General features: G+C 38.7%; 2 protein-coding genes across 6 annotated transcripts in view; both read right to left on the bottom strand.

Moving 5' to 3' along the window:
* FGF12 (fibroblast growth factor 12) overlaps positions 1-22,448 on the bottom strand; it is a 570,000-nt gene that overhangs the window by 227,949 nt on the left and 319,603 nt on the right. The window lies entirely within an intron of this gene.
* LOC112827842 (small ribosomal subunit protein eS21) lies at positions 18,762-19,124 on the bottom strand. The gene has a single exon (XM_025876671.1). It carries the CDS (start codon positions 19,081-19,083, stop codon positions 18,832-18,834), a length of 252 nt encoding a protein of 83 aa, XP_025732456.1. The 5' UTR covers positions 19,084-19,124; the 3' UTR covers positions 18,762-18,831.

Genomic DNA, 22,448 nt, shown 5'->3' with positions numbered 1-22,448 from the left:
GCCTCACATGGCTGCAGATTTCAAAATTCGACTGTTAGGGTTGGAGAGTGTTCATAAACAGATACATTTCTGACCAAATCACAGCTAAAGGGTACAGACGAGGGCATGTGTACATACCATAAATCAAAGCCCCAGACAAATCAGAAATGGGGTACAATAAGACATTTGAAAGAGAACAGAACTTATCCAGGCTTTGGAACACACTGCAGAAATTACAAGCACACTGAGTGAGAGGAATTCATTAAAAATACATATTGTTTAGTAAAAATGATGCAGGACAGAGGCCCCGCCTTCACTCAGCAGACTGCAGTGGACACAGGAAAAAGAGCACCTTGCAGAACTGAGCGCAGAAGACTGGAGATGTGTCATCATGGCCACCAAAATCTGCCCTGAGGGGTAAAGGGAGCGACGTCCTGACCCAAGTCCTCAGTCTCCTCATGGGTCACACACAGGTGACAGACATACCATGAGCAGTTATCTACCTGACAGCAATGAACTCCCTGTGTAGCAATAATAATTGCAAAGGACTCTGTATCTGTAAATGCGTATCTATTTTCTCAGTCAACAGATACTAATAGCACATTTCATTCAAAAAACAAGTATTCATTGACCACTGGGCTTTGTGGAGGTTATTATTCTAGGCACAGGGGATAACTAGTGATTTGCTAACAAACTGGCTTGTGAAAAAAAAAAAACAAAATAAAAACAAAAATTACCCCAAACCTGATTCCCATGGGGCTGATTTCCACTGTGTAAATATTCCCACCACGGCTGATTTGACACTACCATGTAACATCACTGAAGGCAGAGCTAGAGCTGGGAAAAGATGAGCAAAAAGGGCTCCAGCACACCACTATTTTTAACAGAGAATAAGACACAAAGCTTACATTCCAATAGGAAAATAGAAAAACAATCAATATAAAGTAGAGTTTTAGCATAGGTGCTGCACTGAAAATGAAAGCAATGAAAAGTGATGGAGTGTACAGGAGGTGTGTGTGCTATTGTGGACACAGTAGTTAAAGGAGGGTGACCCAGAGACCGGAATGAATAGAAACAGCAAGCCATCGGGGATATTTAGAAAAGCTCTAAGAGGAGCCTTCTAGGCATCGGAGAGAGCAAGTGCCAAGTAATCCTAATTCTTGAAAAGATTAGGAACCATCAGATTAAAGGTTCTCTAAAGATCCTTTCTCTAGACCAGGAGCTGGCAAACTACAGCCCCGTCACTGCCAATTTTGTAAATAAAGTTTTATTGGAAAAGAGCCATGCCCATTCACTCACATATTTGTCTATGGCTACTTTCCTGCTACAACGACAGAGATAAGTGGTTGAAACTAAGACTCTACAGCCTGCAAATCCTAAACTATTTACTGACAGGCCCCTTACAGAGAAAGTTCACCAACCCTTGATCTAGACCCTTGCATTGCTTCAGTTCCCTCTGCTTGAAATGCACAACCCCTACCCTTCCTCCTCTGCCCAGAACTCCTCCTGACTTCTCTGGGCTCAGCCTTCTTCTGAGGGCCTTCCCTGACGCCTGAAGCAAAATTAATCACTCCTTCTGCAGAGCCACCTTGTGCACAGGTTAGGAGATGACTCCCCACACTGTTTCAGCTGCTAGCTTACCCTGTCTTCTGTCTCTGCTGCTGAATGATGAGGTCCTCAAGGGCAGGGACCTTGAATTATTCATCACTCTGTCACAGCACCTAACACAGTGCCAGGCACAGAGTAGATGAGGAGTGTTCATATGTTGAAAGAAAGAAGGAGATAAATCATATCTGAGTTTTTTCATTGTCACCTATGACTTTCAGAGGAGCTCCAGATTTGTAAGGAAGCTGTTTACAGTCTTATCATATGACGCCTCCAGCCTTCAGTCTGTTTCTTCCCTTTCTCAGTCTCAGCCCCTGCACACTGAACACAGTCTGACAAGCACAGCGGTGTCCTCCATAAACTGCACAGTCTCCAAAGCCCTGAGATACCTTGCACTTCTATAGGAATCAAGTGACCTTGAGACGGGCAATCCTTAACCTTCATGCCGCCTCAAAGCTAAATGGAAAGAAAGGGCACACTTGTCCAGAGCATGCTCTTCATTGAAGCAGTCCGAGCTAGGGAAGGCAGAAGAAGCAGGGCAGGGAAATTGAGCTAGGATTTAAATGCCAACAGGGATGGGAATTTGGTACAAAGCCAATTTTATTCCTCATACTATAAGCCCCCTCCCTCCCAGATTCTCCTCTATAAGATGCTCATGAAAATTTAAAATAACTCAAACACCATTTATTGACTTCTGACATGCACAAGGTGCTGGGTACAAAGATAAGTAAGGTGTACTTCCTGCCTTGAAGGCACACACAGCCTCCTCAAAGAGACACATACACAACTAAACATTATAGCAATGATCATGAAAAGTGCTGTCACAGAGGGACAAGCAAAATGCCATGGGATCACAGAGAGGGGATGCTAATTCTACCTGGGATGGTGGATTCTGGGACAAGAGGTACGTTAAGAAAGGCTTCTTCAAAAAGGAAGAAACATTTTAGATTTACACTTGAATAGGCAGGGGGACTTTGCTTTAAGCAGCATCAGCAGGAACAATGGTCCAGCTGAGCATGCTCAGGGATTCCAGGGAGCAGACAGGTACAGAGTACAGGGAAATAAAGAAGCGCACGCCATGGCTGGAGGTGACAGCAGAAGAAAAATGTGGGTCCAGGACACCTGCAGTTCCTTAAGCAAAGTTAGTAAGTTTTACTTTATCCTTCAAACCAATGACCTCCAAACTCTTTTTATTAGGCATCCTTATCTGTGAAAACGTTCAAATCTACAACCCGCCCATATATATAATTTACAAATTACATGCATGTTCTAGTCTGTAAATTATGTGTCTATCATAAATAAAAGTTGAAATGTTGAAAGAGACCAATACTAAACAGAAGCAGAAATTAAAACAGCTTCTTTCCACAGGCCAGAAGCTGGTCCTGCCCCATCCACTTCAGGTGGGAGAAGCATTAGGCAACAGTGTATTGAGCAATGGGAAAACACTGAAAGACTGTAAGTGTGGGGAAACATATGAGGGCCATTGGAAAGCCAAAGTGGGGAATGATAGAGAAGGATGGGTTGGAGTGGTGCACTGTGGTCACAGAAGCCACTCTGGGAGCTGTCACATAGAATAAGGGTGTCAGGCAGGCTGTGGCAGTAAGGGTAGAGAAAAGGTGTCAGCCTCAGGACTGATGACGCTTGATGGTGCTTGGTGGATGGCAGCATGTGTAGACTCCCTTAAGTTCTAGAAAAAAGCATGACCTCTCCATCCCCAAATCCAAGTCTATCATAGTCTTCTAGGAAAGCCCTGTTTGAGTATAGAATATCATGGAATGTGAGGGTGAAGAAAGCTTCCTGTGAACATTCCCATGAAGCCAACTTATTTATAGGCCATTCTAAGGACTTGTATTCATGAAAGGAAGTTTGATTCTGGTTAACCTCAGAGTCATAACTCTAAGGGTTTCTCCCTGATTATCACCCAGGAAAGAAGACCTGGAATGAACACTGCCTTCCAGGCAGCTCACCAATGAGCTCTGGAGGATGCAGACCACAAGATATTTCAAACGTGAAGGCTCTCCTACAATCTTAAGATTTTAGAACCAGAGTAGCCATTTGGGATGATTTACGTCAAGGTTCACTGGACAGATAAAGAAGCAGAACAACAGAAGAGGGGAAAACCTCGTGGCAACACATCTTCTAATCCCTGGAGTCCAGGCTCTTTAAAGGGCTATGATGATCTGTGCTGTGCCCCTTCAAATGAAAACCATTTTTCATACCTCCCAGAGGTATTCTGGCCTTGTCCCTCGCTAGTTGTATGGTATCGAAAGGGTGATTTAATTTCTTTGTGCATAGGCGTACTTTGCCTCTTTTGAAATTGAATGACTAGGAATTGCTTCTGAAGGTTGTTCTAAGGAATTAAGAATACACATTACAGTGTGCTATGTGACCAGGAAGTAGATGCCTGTATGGTAGGCTTAACCTGCAGACGGAATTAAAGTTGATAGGAAGACCCATGGTTAGGATAAGTAGCAGCAACGAGCAAATTCTCCTGAGTTTTATTCACAGATAACAGTTGCTGAACATTTACCACATACCAGGCACTTGGTGTGGATTATCTCTCTAAATTCTCATAGAAAAAACTTAAGGCAGGCATTATAATTGGGCATCTTCTTATAGATCAGGAAATGGAGACTTGCAGAGGTTAAGTCACTTGCTCTAAAACAAATAGGAATAAATGTGCTGAAGCCAGATCCCTGTCCTCGTTACATCTTACATTGCTAATCATCAGTTGTCTCTTCAAGAAGTCTAACATGCTGATACTTCTCTTTCCTTCCTTAACTGTAATTAGCCCATGAAAACAGTAGAAATCTATGGAGCAAAGGACCAGGAATAAACAAGACTCAACTGGAGCTGAACACAGGACTCTTGGCCTCTTGGTATAAAAAAGGGTGGGGGTGAGGGGAAGAGAGTGTAAACATTTCTATGCATACAGAAGTCTTGTGTAATGAAAGCATCCTCGCTTGGCATAGAAAAATATTCTCAGTTACAGTCTTAGAGCCTCTTTGTCACATGGACATCTTCTGGCACCAGAAATAACTGAACAGGACACATTATTTGGAATAGCACAGGCATGACAGTTTCCTGACATCAGAGATGCTGCACAAAGTCGGACCGGTCCTAAAACTGTCCTGTATCTCAAGGGAGATCTGTTCATCCAGGCTGGCATGCCTGGGGAATTCCCTCATACACCACAAATCTAAATTACCTGCAGGTAAAATGCTATTGTTGTAAAACGTGATCTTTGTCTGCCATCTTTTTTACAACATCCACTAAGAAAAACTTGCAGAGTCAACCAGAGTGAGTTGAAGAGGTAATGATACCTTCTGCAGAAGAGCCGTTTAACACTCCAAGAGCACATTAATCAGCTTCAACTCAGTGGCTAGTTCAGGCCTGGCAGGGTGGTGTAGTGGGGAGCATGGGCCGGTGTGGCGGGCGGGGGGGTCCAGACAACAGGGGTCTGATCCCAACTGTTTGCTCCTCTCCATCCCCAAAGCCACCACCTCATCCAGGGCCTCAGCAGCTTCTGGCTAGATTCCTCACTAATACTCTTACCCATTTTCCCTTCCAAACCACACTACAGTGGAGGTTATATTTTAATATAAATTGGAGCTTGTCACTCTCCTACTTAAACCCTTTAATAGCTTCCCATTTCATTTACAATAAAACGCCAAACCCTCAGCATGGCCTGGAGAGCTGTGCACCATCTGGCTCCTGCCTACCATTCCATCATCATCTCAATTTACTCTCTTCCTGGCTCACTAAGCTCTAGGCACACACGCCTTCTTTTCTTCAGACCTAAGGATCTTTGCACATGCAATTCCCTCTGCCTGGATTGATTTCTTCAAGTCTCAGCTTTAGTATCACTTCGCAGAGGTCTTGACTAGGATCCCAATCTAAATCTAAATCATATTCATTTCCATATTCATATTCATATTCTTTGTCAGCACACACTGTTTTCCCCCTTCATAACACTTATCTCAATTTGTAATTAGAATATATTTTATTTGCTTAATATCTATTTCCCCCTCTGGAAAACTGCAGAAGACTATGGCATGACGGGGAGACCATGTGGGTTTTATCCATCACAATATACCTATTCATAACAAAGTACCCACTAACACAGCATAGGAACAAAACACATATTTGTTCAATGAACTGGTTTCCTATCTCTGGATTTCAGGTTTTATCTCTAAAATGACAGTATCAGAAAGTTCAGTAGCTGCAAGTCTAGGATCCTGGACACCTAAGGGACTCATAAGTAGAAATAGATACTTACAAGCTATTTCCAATTAGTTCAGTTGAAAATGGGGAAAGTATTTTTTAATAGATTATACGTATCACCACTGTATATTAATAAAGATTATTAAAATTCCATTGAAAAATATAATCTACACAAATTATAACGATGCAATTAACTTATTACCTGATATTATAATACACAAAAAAGAAGCAGAAATACTTATCAAATGCAGGGTACACTTGTGATGTAAATATGGATTGTATGCAATACCCCAAATTCACTTTGGGATGTTCTCAGTGAAAGCAACTGAAGCAGAAGTGCAAGGAACTTCCACTGTGAGAAATAATGGGAGACCATCATAGACACATAGATGAAAAATTCCATGGACAAATACATGAACCAGTGTTTTCAGACGAGCTCAGATGATACTCTCAAGGGTGATCACTCTAATTCCAGACACCATGTACACACACACACACACACACACACACACACACACACACACACACACAGCCTGCTTCTCTCACAGCCAATTCCAAGAAGCATATGTCCCAGGGTTCAATGCACAGGGATAGATCTAACCATAGTTAATGATTTTCCCAAACATTGGAGAAGAGGCCAGCTTGACTTTACCACCCATAACCTATTTAAAAAAAATCAACAGTTTGCCATTTATATCTGACACATCCTAGTAACAAAAGATATGATTTGTCAACAAGTGAAATTTTAAATCGCCATATGTATGTTTGGGAAAACAACTACACATTAAAATATATATTACATTATATCTACATGTTACAGAACCAAAAATAGAAAAAAATCATTTTTTATTTGTTGTTTTAAACCTTGCACTTTGTTATATTAAAAAATAGTTTAATTATAGAATCTTTGCGTTTTGGGGGCATCTGGGTGGCTCAGTCGATTAAGCATCCGACTCTTGATTTCGGCTCAGGTCATGATCTCAGGGTGGTGAGAGCGAGCCCACAGAGGGCTCCGCATGGGGCGGTGAGATCGAGCCCACAGAGGGCTCCGCACGGGGCGTAGAGCCTGCTTAAGATTCTCTCTCTTATTCTCCCTTTGGCCCTCCCCACCAAAAAGAATCTCTGTGTTTTGTTTCTCAATGAAAAGATAAGAGAGCACTCGTTGCAAGTATGTATCCACACAAAACCCATTCTGCATGTGGATCATCTTTATTGTTATAAATGGGAAAACAGATTAGATAGAACGTTCATGAGATTTTCTCTTTAATGTTGAGGCCTTAAAAACTCCTTGGTGTGTCATAGAAGAATTTTGATCAGTGTTTTCAATTTAAGCTTTTAAGGTAAATATTATCTTGATTACAATTTGCAGATTTATATAATTTTACATACTCCTTAACTCTTTCATTTCTTTGAATTCTCTTTTTTAACACAAAATATTTCAATCATGTGAAAAACATAGAGCTAACAACAGCCCTCAGAACTATGTATCAGAGACTATTGAATGATTTCTATGCATAGTATTTACTCATGCAGTTTTTATTACAGTTCTAGGAGGTCTTATTTTGTTTTCTCATTTTGCAGGTGATGAGATTAAGACACAAAGAAGTGAAGTAAATGTCCAGGTTCCTACAGTTTATAAATAGAAGGGCTTTGAGGATTTGAGGCCAGAAAGTCTGGCTCCAGAACCCATAGCACAGGCTATCATTCCCTCCTGCCCCTCAAACATACATGAACTCACCACCCACATTTAACAAATACTCACATTTTCCATAATTGCTTCAAATTTTTTACACAAGTAAAATATTGTGGTCATCCCCCTTAATTCCATTCCATTATTTTCCTAGCCAGACCCAACCATATTTCTGCCTTCAGTATGTAGCCTTCTTGTTCTTATTTTCTGTCCCTTTACTTCCTCCCTTTGTATCCACAAAAATACATAGTGCTATTTTGTGTATCGTATATTTTTACATAAAAAGTATCATGTCGAACATACCTACCATCCAGCAATCTGATGATCTCATTCAGCATTATACTAATATTATATATTTGGATTTTGAGTTTTCATCTGATCTGTAAGTCCTTTAACAGATGACTATAATCATTTTGCATTCACTGTAATTTCTGACTTTGTTGTTTTTTATTTCTATCATCTTAGTTCGTGTTTTCTATTTATTTTGCATTTCTTTTGTTTCTTTATTTATCCTCATGTTCTTTCAATTGGATTGATTCCATTTTCTTTATTCTCCCTCCAGTTTTTCCCCTTATCTTGACTTGGAAATTGTAGTTCTATTTCTATTATTTAGTGGTTACTCTTAAATATTTAACGTAAATTTGTAATTTAGCAAAATCCAAGGATAACTGTTATCACTAAGCTCTTACCAAATAATACAAGCAAACTTAAAACTCATTCCTCTCACTGTCCAGTTGTTCTAGCTTCTTTTTAAGCTCATGAAGGGCTTGTCATAGGATCTCTGTCAATCATTACGTATTATTTACACCAACATATTTACCATTTGTTTTGCTCACCATTGCATTTTCAATCCCTCCTTCCCTTTGTAAAATGTAAACATTTCTGTCCTTGCCACAACATTTGTTTCTTTACCAAAATTATAGTTATGATATAATGATTCTTAGATGTTTTAAATCTTTTTTTTTCCATATTGCCTGTACCTGCCTCTTGTTTCTGCTTCTTATAATGATTTAACATTTAAAATATTCTTATTTTTAAACGTATTTCAGATTGATCTAGTATTTAGAATTTAGGGGTATTTATTCTTCAGTTTGTTGTGTTGTATCCTTGTGTGGTTTCTATTATTGGATGATGAGATTTTCTTCAGAGGGAGTTGTTTTGTGTTGCCTTGGATTGTAAAGCCATCAGGAAGAGTTTACATTGGCTACTCAACGACATTTTGTGGATTTCTCCAACTTCAGAGAAGTTTTTTTGTTAACTTCTCAGATTGGAATTCCTGCTTAACAAGGAGATACTGTTAGTATTTTATAATCTGATACCAAACCTCCTCCAGGAAGTGGTCCAGGAGGAGCTCCAGTGGTGCAATCGGTTAGCGTGCGGTACTTATACAGGAAGTGGTCCAGGTTTAGGTCTTTCATTTCTTACAGGCAATACTTTCCACCTATTACCTTCCTTAGATGGGCTCCTGTCAGTTTTCCATGCCAGATGGAAGTATTTCTAATTCCCCATTTCTCAGAAGGAGCAGGGTCTCTGTCAAAGGTCCCTTTCTGCCTAATGCAGCCCTAGGGCTCATCTCCTGCCGACAGGAGGGCAAAACCCAACACCCAACTACGGATGCCCATGCCTGTCTCTGATCATCCTTTCTCGAAGCACATGAAATCAGTTCCTGCTCTTCTCTATGAATATAAATTCCCTCGTCATTTCTGGCGCCTGAGGAGTTCCCATCTTTGGTCTTGAGCTCAACTATGCATTTTAATTTTTGCTGTTGTTGTTTTATTCTCTCTAGCAGATCCATATATTTTTTTTATTATGTTACATTAATCACCATACATTACATCATTAGTTTTTGATGTAGTGTTCCATGATTCACTGTTTGCGTGTAACACCCAGTGCTCCATAGACCCACCTATTTTTAAGCAGAAAGAGTCCTTTAACAGCTCAGAATACAAGAGTCAAAGTCTTATCACTTCAACATCAATGTTTTTTATGCCTCTTGTCTTTAACACATTGTACATTATAGGGGTAACATTAAAACTGTCTCATATTCACAACCATCATCGTGGTTAGAACTGTGCAATCAAATAGGACAAAAACAAGAAACACTTTGATGGATGAAGCCACAACCACACCTGTCTGATCCCTTCTAAGTGTCAAGTAGCCATTCATTCAGGAACTGAGAGCCTACCGGGGCCAGACACTATGTAAGGAGACTGACATCCGATGGGGAGCTCATTATATGTTCCCAAACAAATCCTAAAGGAAAAGTATTTTTGAAATAATTCATTCGACTGCTTCAAGGAAAATAATACATACAAACAGGTATCATTTTCCCTAGAAAACTGCAACCCCCTAGTTGGGGAAGCTCTTCTCCTTCCCCCTCTTTATTTTACAAGTGAAGGAATGGAGCCCCAGTGCAGGAAAACTGAATTTTCTGGTACTACACATTCACCAAAATTCAACCAGAATTCTTTCTATTAAAATAGCTTTTCTAAAAATGGAAAGATATGGACATAACCACTTTTACAGTTAAAAACTAGGTAAATCCCAGATTATTGATAAGCATCATTTTAGTAGACTTAAATTCAAAATTTCCAGAAGTAATACAGCAGGGATTCATTTTTTTTTTTCAGTTTAGCAAAACAGCCCTCTAGGAACATTCTCTGAATGGCATAAGTTTACAGTCTGATTTTTAAAAAGTAACATTCATTTGCTCTTTCTTGTTTTATTTTTAATCTTTCCCCTAACTCTACTGAACCAGAAATACCTCTTATCAAGCACCAATAATTCATACCTACCTCTCTCATATAACTATGTAATAAATACATATATGTATGGCTATTCATTAAATATATAAATAAATACAAATTATAGCATATATTCTGGGAATAAGCTAGGTAAAATGTCAAAAATGTCCCTTGGTACTCTGATATCTGCAACAGTAAAAGGAAAAACTATGAGGACATCAAGGACACTAAAAAAGTCTTAATTCTTTGGAAATATTTAGCAAAACAATGAAACTTACAAACTGTTTACTTCTCAGAATGCTACATTTCACACACACACACACACACACACACAAAGAGATAATTGTGAATTTGTCTTAAATTTCACACACCTAAGGATACTGTTTTATTTACCCAGTTTAACAATATTAATTTTCAGTCACTACACTTTGGCCCCAATACACTCTCAACAGAAGTTAACAGAAAGAACACTGTACCAGGAATCAGAAGGTTTAGATTCTAGTCCTAGCCCTGCCATTTGGGCGCTTCATTCCTCAGTTTTCTCAAGTAAGATTAAAGGAATTGCAGAGGTGCCTGGGTGGCTCAGTTGGTTAAGCATCCAGCTCTTGGTTTTGGCTCAGGTAATGATCTCAGGGTCCTAAGATCAAGCCCCACATCAGACTCTGCGCTCAGCATGGAGCCTGCTTAAGATTCTCTGTCTCCCTCTGCCTCTGCCCCTCCTCTGGCTTGCATTCTCTCTCTCTTTCTCTCTCTCAATGTGTCTCTCGAAATAAATAAAATCTTTAAAAAAATTTTAAAGGAGTTGGATTTTAAGATCTTTTTTAGATATTTTATTCTATGGTCTTAAAACAATAATGGTGGCAATTATAAGGCTTTTGACTTAAGATTTTATTATGTTTTAGTCATTGGGTACCATGAAATACCCAAATTTGAACAGATTCAAACATCACAGTAGTATAAAAGACACCTTTTATAGATCAGTGCTTGGGGAAAAAATTTGCCAGAAATTAATAACAAGATTTAAAATAAAGGCTGTGCCAGAAATATGTAAGAACACTAAATCAGTTCCAACATTAAGCAATAATAATTAATATTCACTAATAATTAAGTGAATGATGTGTAGTTTCCATTCCAGGTGCCCCAGCTTCCCTTTCTTGTCTCATTATTAAGAATTACAATAGCCTGTGCTACAGATAAACCTTTAGGCAAAGCATATTTCATCTGTTTGCTTAATGGACTGGCATCTACTTGGAACTCAGAGTTCTGGAGCTTAATATTGGTTGCAATATAATTCACAGTTGACTTCAACATCCTCTTTCACTAGGGAAAATTCTCAAGCTAATTCAAAGTCTAAGACTTCATTAACTTTAATTTACTTAAGTGAAACATACCAAACCACATTCTAGACTCCAGCAAAGGAAATAGAGATGATGGCTTTTGGAATAGAAATCCACAGACAAAATAACCTGAACGATAAAACTTCTGTGAAGGTAACAGTGATGTTATTTCCAAAATGGTGTTTTTGTCCAAAAATTCTATTTATGATAGTGTGACAGTAACAATAACCTGGGAAAACCAGCTCCTAATTGCATAATAAGGAATACAGTAGAACTTCTTAGACTTCTTAGAGCAACATTGTTGAAGGCAGCTACCCCACTTCACCAGTACTGCATGCCCCCTCCCTCAGCATAGCAAAGGAAAGAATACTGTGTTCTATACCTGGGCCAATGCTATGCAAAGATAACATAATGCAAGCCACATAGGTAATTTTAAATTTTCTAAGCAGTCACAATTAAGAGGGAAATAAATGGCTAAAATTATTTTAATAATATATTTTATTTAACCTAGTATATCCAAAATGTGTAATCAACATAAAAATTAGTAATTAGATATTTTATATTCTTTTTTTCATGCTAAGTCTTCAAAATCCATTGTTATTTTATAACTACAGCCCATCTCAATTCAAACTGGCAACTTTCAAGTGCTCACAAGCCACATTAGCTAGGGACTACCATTCCGAACAGCACAGCTCTAGATATTTGCACATATTGATTGACATATTTCTTCAAACGGCAACCAAGTACCTGCTGTTACATAAAGCAATAATTATCTCAGTGACCCATAATGTGACTTCTCAGAATAACAAGATAGAGGTAACCAAAGACCACGTATGTTCTGAAAAATACGTATCAAAGCAGATGCAAGACAAAAATCATATCCTAAGCCTGTTGCCTGCCTGCCTTCATTCTTTCCATCTACTTACACTAGTCCTTCCTTCCACTGATGCTCTGACCTTGGTACTAAGCTAAGAAATACAAGTGTGAACAAGACAATCAAGGCTGGTGTCCTCATGAAGTTGACCCTATAGTGGGAAAGAAAGAATTTAAATAATTCTATAATTAATTTATTACAAATATAAGAAATGCTCTAAAGGAGTCCTGGCTGCTATGGAGAATGGACTTTATTTAGTCTCAAGGCAGTTTCTGTGACTGAATATGTCCTCTCAAAATTCAGATCTTGAAATCCAAACCTCCAAGGTGATGGCATTAGGAGGTGCGGCCTTTGGAAGGTGATTAGGCCATGAAGGCAGTGCCCTTGTGAGTGCGATTAGTGCCCCTATAAAAGAGGCCCCAGAGGGTTCTCTTGCCTTTTCAACCATGTGAGGACACAGAGAGAAAAATGACCATTGATAAGGAAGGCTCTCACCAGACACTTACTCTACGGGCACCATGATCTTGGACTTCCCAGCCTCCAGAACTATGAGGAATAAATGTTTGTTGCTTGTAAGTCAACAAGTTAATTTTTGTTAAACAGAATGAACTGAAAGAGGAGTCAAAAGTCAGGACATAATGTTGAAGATAAGTCTTAAAGAACATAGCAGAATTAGCTCAATAGAGCAGCTGGTAGAGAGAAAATGTAGGAAGTGGAAAGTGATAACATTCCACACAAGGGCAGCAGTACAAAAGAAAAGCTTCAAGGACAGTAAAGACTGTGAGGAGTTTAAACAATTGAAAGTGTGGCTGGAATGTAGAGACTAACAGTATGGAACGTGGTCCAAGATGACTCCAGATCATTCGTACTGTAATAGACCATGTTGGAAAAATCAGTAAAAAGCAGGAGTCATCTGAGCAACTCCAGATTTAAAGACCAGAAGATATACGGGACACATAGAAAGGATAGTTTAGTGAACAGTTTTTACTCACTTGCCCATCAATTAACCACTGATGCAGTGGTCTATCTCTACCCAGCCTGGCCACCCCCTCCCCATCTATGCCAATACTGTAGAATTTTAAAATGTATAGTTGTAACCAGCCATCACTGTACAAATCTAGCCTTTGATTTTATGTACCTTTCTCCAAGAATAAGAGCCTTTCTTTCCTTACCAATTATTAGTGTGGTCTTCTCTATTGCCTGTAGCAACAACAAAATGCATTGCTATTAAAAACAAAGCACGAAATTGTTCAAAGCAAGCAAGCAACAGAATTATTTTTACTCCTTTGCCATTTCTAACCTAGAACAAATAATCAACCCAAATAAATTATAATTATGTAACATTTATAATTCATAATTATATAATTTATATGTATTATTTCCCAACTATACTAATCTAATACATATAATTATAAAATTTGGATTATGAAAATTTCCCTGTAGAAGGAATGCCTGTATTTTGAACTTTTAACTTTTGCACAGAATAATGGAAGGATGTGTCAAAGTTTTAAGCTTGAAGATGATACAATCTAGCCCATATTTTATAAACTCTAGTAGACACTGCAAGAGAAATAACAAGACAGAAGCACAGGCAGGGAAATAAGCTAGAAAACAACAACTGTAACAATAGTAGCCCAAGGGGCACCTGGGTGGCTCAGTCGGTAAGCGTCTGCCTTCGGCTCAGGTCATGATCCCAGGGTCCTGGGATCAAGCCCTGCATCAGGCTCCCTGCTCAGCGGAAAGCCTGCTTCTCCCTCTCCCACTCGCCCTGCTTGTGTTCCCTCTCTCACTGTGTCTCTCTCTGCCAAATAAATAAATAAAATTAAAAAAAAAAAAAACAATACTAGCCCAAGCAAGAGATGGCAGAGTTGCATGAGAGTGTTCTGTAGACAGAAAGTGGTTTAAGATGTAAAATTGTCTTGACTTAGTTATTAATTGCATGTGGGCAGAGAAGGAAATGTGTGGGAGGCAGTAAAAATAGAAGGTGGAAGTATGGAACCATGGCACGGCCTTAATTTTCTTATAAGAAAATAGAGTACATACTTAATTGATGTACAGACCCCTGCAAAATAACATATACTTCCCAGCGTGGCATGAAAGACATAACTCAAGAGTTTATACTTCTCTGACCTAATGCAGACCTCTCTCTCCCTATGAGCTACATTGCCCACTGAGTGCAGGATGTCTCTGTGAGATATTAGGGAGGAATGAGGAGCTGCACATGTTAACTGTAACCTTGTACCTATGTATACCCTTGGCACTGTTCATAGGCTGGTGTGAAAGACAACCAAATTGTAAAAGGACAATTTTTAAAAGTGGTCATTCTCCCCAGTCTTTGAATGCAAATAAACCTTTACTGTCAGAGCTAGCTTAACGTGTCAAGGATGAGTCCAAGTTTTCCAATTTAAACCAGATAAATATTGGTGCCATTATTTGAGAAGAGGAATATAAAAGAGGAATCGATTTGGGAGTAAATCTTCAAATTCAGTTAGGGATATGTCCAGTTTGAGGCACAAAGTAGAAGTTGGGTATACAGGTTTATAGCATTGAAGAGAGGTTATACTAAGCACTGAGTGCTACCAAGAGGTTGTGTAAATGAGGATTGGGAAATATCCACTGTATTTAATAAAGTGGAAGCCCCTAGTGGCCGTGGAAAGAGCAGTTTTGTTGGTGGTGACAGTAGAAGCCGGAATAGAATAATATGAGGTGTGAGCAGGGATGAAGAATAGTTGACAATAAATACAGAGAATTCTAAGTTTGAACATGAAGAAGAAGAAAAGTAAGCACTTGACAAAGGATTGGGGATTGTGGTGAGGTTGTCTGATTGATTTTAAAAGACTTAAGCCTGTCAAATCAAAAACAGCAAGAATCCAAGAAAGAGGAGTTGAAATATCTTTCCTATGAAGGTAGAAGGGGATGAAATTTAGAACACAGGAGATTGGTTTTGGTTAGAAGAAAAAACAACTTCATTGTAACAGAAGGAAAGAAGGATAGAACAGATGTCATTTTGCTCATTCTGATGCAAAAGTGTTGAGGAGTTCCCAAATATGGCGGCTCCTCTTCATAGCAGGTAATTCTCCCTCAAGATTTCCAGTACATATGTGAGAATTCTGGGGCAGGGGGATGTACATTTATATATATATATATACATATATATATATATATATATATTCTCTTAAACTATACTGCATATCTACTGAGTAATGGCTTTATCACTGAGTCACCACAGGTTTCCCATTGCCAAGCTCCAGGGGTGCCATTCAGTGCACCATCTGCACACACTGGAAGGCCAGCTACTTGCGTATTCCTAAAGCAGACTAGAAGAACAAAAAGGGACTGCCTTAAGTGTCAGGAAAAAAAATGACTCTATTCCCAATTCCGTCACTTTTTGGTAAGTCCCTTGCCTTCTTTCTTTTATAATGTCCTCATCTGTATACAGTAGCAACAGAATAGAGATGATAAATGATAGAGATAGATGATGGATAGATAGATGATAGATATATACATACTTACATACATACATGCATACATACATATGATTGATTTGGGGAAGAAGGAAGAAGAAATGGCTTTTTAGGAAGCCTGGGCAAAGACACAGATATGAAAAGGCTTGTCATGTTTAATGCATTTCATTGTGGCTATGATGATATGTTCCTACAATATCCTGAGCGCTATGTATTGGAGTTGTATGTGAAGTATCAAGTATCTCATTACTGCTGGGCTCCTTCTGTTACTATTTATTTTTATATTATTACATGGTAATAACATATCCTAAATCTGTGTAGATATTTTTCTGATTTAAATTATATATATATAAATATCTTATGTGTCCCATGAAAACATTTCTAAGGCAGGCATTATTCAAACCCACTTCTAATAATTGTAGGGCCCAGGGCAAGAGAATAAATGGAGACTCTCCTACCCTAAGTCTAATATTTAAATTTATAAATCAAGGTAACTAACTGTTCAATAAAACATGTTTAGTTTTGTTTCCTGAAAATTATACCTTCCTAATGAACAAGAAGCCTAGGCAGAGTCAAACTTGAATTTCTTGGGCTCCTCAGAATCTTCTGCCAAATAGGACAACACTGGGAGAACTTGCCCCCAAGCTCGTACCTCAGACCTCTTCTCTTCCCACCCCCGAGCTCCAGCTAACCAACACTGCTAGGGGCCTCATATGGATTCATGTGGATATAGAAGCTTACATGGCTAAGTGCCAACCACACCTCTTGCAAACAGCCCTGGTGACCCTTCAAGCCTAGGGGTATACCCCCTTCAGTACAATTTGCCCTTGGAAGCACAGACCCTGGGGAGAGGCTCACACAGACCCCAGCTGGGGGCTCAGTGCTACTGGGAAGGGAACTCCATGGTTCCAGATACCCAGAATGTGATATAGAATGACGAAGCATGGGCTCCAGGTGGTTATGAACACTTCGTCCCTTGGACTCCTTGCTCCATGGAGAAAGACTAGCCTGGAGGAAGGCCAGAATCAAGTCCAGGACAAAGGCCCTCTCTCTAAGAACTAGAAGACTCATTTGTATTCTTATTAGATTATTTTAATATTAAGGTAACTGGGGCTCAGACAGGTGAAGTAACTCCCTGTTACTCAGTCCAATTACTAGTACATGGTAAGCTTGCAGTATTGGCTGAATCAATGAATTATAATAGACAATGACACCCACCTACTTAGTGACATAGTCTGAACATGAACATGGTTTTCCTTGAACTAATTCTACGGTTCTAAGCTGACCTAAATACATACTGCTATGTGGGTTTTTCATGGTTCTAGATACTCTTTTTTTTTTTAAGATTTTATTCATTTATTTGACAGAGAGACGAAGATAGCAAGAGAGGGAACAAAGGCAGTGGGAGTGGGAGAGGGAAAAGCAGGCTTCCTGCTGAGCAGGGAGCCCAATGCAGGGCTTGATCCCAGGACCCTGGCATCATGACCTGAGCCGAAGGCAGATGCTTAACAACTGAGCTACCCCAGTACCCCCTAGATAATCTTTTTGATAGTTCATTTACACACACGTTTATGTCTGTTAGTGTGTAAGTATACATATACATATGCACATACACACAAACACGCATACTATATGCTGGCTGCAGTGTATCTTGGGAACATATCTTAAATATGATTTGTGGCAATGGCTGTTTGAGTCCTATTTCATTATTAATTTTTCCCTAAATAAATCTCATCTGTTCTAAGTTCTGACTGATTTATGACCCAGGGATTCAATGAGTATACATCTCACCCTCCAAAACAACATTCAAATCTCATCAAATATTACTTCCCTCATTTGCTTAAATTTATTGTATATATAGAGTCCTATAATTCACTGAAATCCAGAATAAAAGAGAATGTGAAAATTAAAAGGAGGCTCTGATACATTCATTATTAGAGTGATTTATGTCATTTTTATTTTTTTCTATTTTCTTTCTACATACACAGCAATGCATGAAGAGAAACAAAGAAGTGTGTAAAGAACACAAATTGAAAAAGAACTAAATAAAGGCAGAAATTAAACTATTTCTGATCTACTCAATAAAGAGGCTACTAAGAGAGACAATCTTATGTAATGCAAAGAACACTGGAATTAGAATCAAAAGTGGCACAGGGTGAGGGAGGGAGGGGACATGAAGCACTTATAATGTTCCAGGCAAAGGACTAGTGCCTTTATATACTTTATTGTCTTCCATAACGTGGACACTAACCAGCCTGGTGCTCCCTGATCTCTAAACACTGCAGATGTTTGTAGTAGTTCCTTCCATGGCACCACAGAATTCTGTAACAATAATATGAATAACAATGATATGCATATGACAAAGGGCAATTGCTAGCAGGGATCTGCACTGTGTTTGAGAAAGAATATAGAGAAATATCCACAGTGCTCCTGTCTCAGACGTGGGATGACTGCACTGCAAATCCAAGGATCGTAATCAGATCCCATTATTATCTGTGAATCAGAACGTGCTCTGGCATGCCTGCCTGTGGGAAAGTCCCACAGAGAAGCTGGTTAATATTTTATGATAATACCTCAGAGGAAGAAGTCAAATGACATCTCAGAATTGGCCTTTTTGTGATTTCACAGAATAGATGTAACAAGTGTAAGACCAGTGAGGAGCTACTCAGAAGCTTAAAATTCTAGGGTTCAAATGAACTGAAAGTATATCTTACCATTTTGTTAGATAATAAGACATCCAACAGTATCTTTTTTTTTTATGTTTGGAGAAGGAAAATAGCTTAATTGATAAACTAATTCAAAAAGCCAAGTTCTACTTAAATAATCTTTGATATATATATAATATTTTTTTTTTTTTTTTTTGGGTTTTACTATTTATTTATGACAAATATCCCACATCCGTGATCTTCTCCAGTCAGAAGTTCTTTGAAACGATGCCGTCAGCCTTGGCCAGTCGGAGGATGGAGTCATCGGACTCACCCATCCTGCGAATGGCCCCACAGATAGCGTAGGTTTTGAACTGGCCGTTGAACCTGCCCGTCACCTTATCAACCTCGGCCACGTTCATCTGGATGGACGCGTGGTCCTTGGCGCCGATGATGCGGTTGCTGGCGGAGCATTTCCGCGGCACGTACAGGTCCACGAACTCGCCGGCGTCGTTCTGCATGTCGAGGGCGCGCCTGCTGCCGCCTCCACGAGCTCGAGCGCAGAAAGCTGATATATTTTTAATAGATTTTTAGGTCTTACTTCATCTTTTCAATAAATCAGGATATTTTTAATAATTAGAGTAACAAAATGAAATGGCATGACTTTAAAGTTTGATCATTGCTACTCTGATTTTATATAATTGAAAGTACATAAAACATAAGTGCTTATAAAATAAGCAAAGATAAAGACAATTCAAAACAGCATAGTAGAATCTCAACTACAGAAAAGAAATTGTTTTACTGGAAGACATCAGGATTTACACTGCATTTTACTTAAAATATGTGACATTATAGAAACTGACATAAATAAGATGCTATTTATTTTTTTGTCTAGTAAAATGTAATGATATGCCAGGTATTGCACTAAACGTCATGGGGGCTAAAACTAGAAACCATAGATTAAAAAGAATCCAATCTATTAAGGGATATATGTGACTTATAAACACAGAATTTCCATATAGTGATAACTAGAATAAGAATTGGAGATAAATGGAGTATAGAAGGAAAAATAGAAATTTAAAAATTAATACCATTTATTTTTAATTAGAACTATCATAAATATGTTCCCATTTTTCAGATATTTCACATTTTTTAAAGCATCTTGCTATATGTTGTCAGACTGTGAAATACTGTATAAATAAGCACTCAGGTTTGCAAAATATATTTTACAAATTCAGTTTTTCAAAATATGAAACGTGAAATAGAAACAAAAACAAAATGAGTGAAAACTTTCACTTATATCTTAGGAAATATAAAGTAGTGTCAAAATTTTGTCCCTTATTTGAGACTGATGTCTGTGATACCGAATTACTGAAAAAAAAGAAATTAGAAATTAAGAAGGAAAGGAAGACAAACAGGAAAAAAAAAGAAAATCTTATAAAGAAACAGAATTGAATGGCTGAGAAATGTGAAGAGACTTAATTTAACAATATCTATTCTACACTTCTCCCCTGAGGTCTGGGACCATCTGGACTGCACATTTCCTCAAGGGGAAGTCTGGGAACTGCTTACATATATGTTAATGCTATCCTTTCAGCATAAGCATTTCCTCTCTTTTTAATCCTAGATTTTAAAAAGGAAATGAAGCATTCCTGGTGCTTAATGTTTAATTGATTCCATAAAGTTACAAGAAGCCAAAGACAAAACTTTAGATCAATTCCACTTTATTTTGATTCTACTTAAAATCAATTTAAGTCTTTACTTGATATAATGGATTAATAAACAGTCATTCTCTATTAAGTGTGTTAAGTGTAAGACACAAAATACATTATTTCTGTGAGAGGTTATAAACCACAGGTGTCAGGTACAAGCTACAGTTAGACTAGACAACAGCAGAAAATTCAACCTAAGGAACAAATGATGAAAAGAACACTGTATGTCTGATTAAAATCGTCATCCATAATATCTAGGCAACAAAAAGAACTAAGAACTACCTATATTTAAATATCATATCCTAAGGTTCTCATTTTAATTTTAAAATAGTTAACCTAAACTAAGGAAGGTGCTATGATAAGCCAGGCTTATAAAGAAGAGCTCTCTACTACGCTGAATTGATCACTGACATAGTTCCCTCAGTTTATGAAAAACATTCCAATGCCCATGACTTTTCCTTCCATAGAACACATCCAAAATGGCTGCTTAGATTGCAAACTACCTGGGAAATATCAAAATGGAGGGATGGGGAAAAGCCTTTTTGTGTCATGTATTTTTGAGTATCAGTAACTGCAGCCATATGGTTTCCCATCTCTATTCATTTCTTCATGTGCTTATTGCTCACAATGACTTCTTTTGAAATCCTTCTCATCTTCTCTGCCCTGGCTGAAATGCCACAGAGTGTGGGGGCTGTGGATAAATGTACTCAGAGAGGGTAAAGAGTCAATGGAACAAGGTCTCAGGAAGCCATAGTCATTTTTAGGCCACTTAAAGGTGCTTTTGCGGGGGCGTGGGTGGCTCAGTCAGTTAAGCGTCTGCCTTGGGTTCAGATTGTGATCTCAGGGTCCTAGGATTGAGCCCCATGTTGTAGGGCTCCCTGCTCAGCGGGGAGTCTGCTTCTCCCTCTCCCTCTGCCCCTCCTCCTACCCCCTTGCTCATTCATGTGCTTCCCCCTTGCCCCGTTTGCTCTCAAATAAATAAATAAATAATCTTTATAAAAAATAAAAGTGCTTTTGTTTTTGGTTTTTGTTTTTTTTTTTTAGATTTTATTTATTTGACAGAGAGAGACACAGTGAGAGAGGGAACACAAGCAGGGGGAGTGGGAAAGGGAGAAGCAAGCTTCCCGCCGAGTAGGGAGCCCCATGCAGAGCTCAATCCCAGGACCCTGGGACCATGACCTGAGCCGAAGGCAGACGCCCAACAACTGAGCCACCCAGGCACCCCAATAAAAGTGCTTTTGTAAGCAAGTGGGAAACTACAAAGTTTTTATGGGGAAGTTACATACTATAGTATGTATTTTTTAAAATTCTGTGTAAACTATGATCAAGGAGTCAAGAAAAGAGAAGTTGAGACACCAAGTGGGAGACTTTGCAACATTCTAGTTATTAAGAAAAGCCCCTAAATCTCGGCAGTGACAGAAGGGATGGGATAAACATAACATGGAACAAAGATCGTCAGTTTGTCTGATGTTAGTGACTGTCCCTGATTCATCTTACTATCCCTTAGTAGACCCCAGAAAGTCTTCATGTTAGTGTCTGATGAATAAATGAGGGAATAAGGCCTTGCAGAGATCAAACCCATGAAATACATGACTGGATGTGAGACTAAAGAGGAGATGAGTCGAAGATAATTGGGCTTAACTTGGCAGACAAGAAAGTTGGTGCCACTGAACTACTTAATATTATATTTGCCAAGTGCCTACTCGGTATCACGAGTAGTACCATTCACCGAGATGGGAAACTCAAGATACAAAGCAGACTGAGATCTGGAGGACAATAATAATAAATTCAAGATTAGGGAGGTTGCATTTCAGTTACCCCTGGAACCACATGGAGGCATCTAGCATGCAGTTAGAAATTTGGATGAGGAGCTCAGATGTCAATATGTGAGTCAGAAATATAGAAGAGGCAGATGAAGTCAATAAAGATGAACCCATCCAAGGAGAAAACGTAGCAGGGAAAGAAGAAACAAACAAACTAGAACAACCAAAAAACCAGGAATACCTCTACTAAAGATATCATTCAGCAAATACTACTGTTCACAAAGATGACCCTGCTTTCATGGACCCAGCTGTCAAGTTCAGAGTCTAGCAGAAGAACAAAAACTATAAGAAACAATTTCAATAAATGTTATAAGTTTTACAATAAAAATATCTACAGAGTAAATGGGTGCA

The sequence above is a fragment of the Callorhinus ursinus genome, unplaced genomic scaffold (assembly GCF_003265705.2).
Source record: "Callorhinus ursinus isolate GAN/ISIS: 27379988/994484 unplaced genomic scaffold, GSC_fseal_2.0 scaffold1, whole genome shotgun sequence".
In the NCBI taxonomy this organism is placed as follows: domain Eukaryota; kingdom Metazoa; phylum Chordata; class Mammalia; order Carnivora; family Otariidae; genus Callorhinus; species Callorhinus ursinus.
Note: the sequence above shows the minus strand (reverse complement) of the source record. Positions and strands in the feature narration are given on the sequence as shown.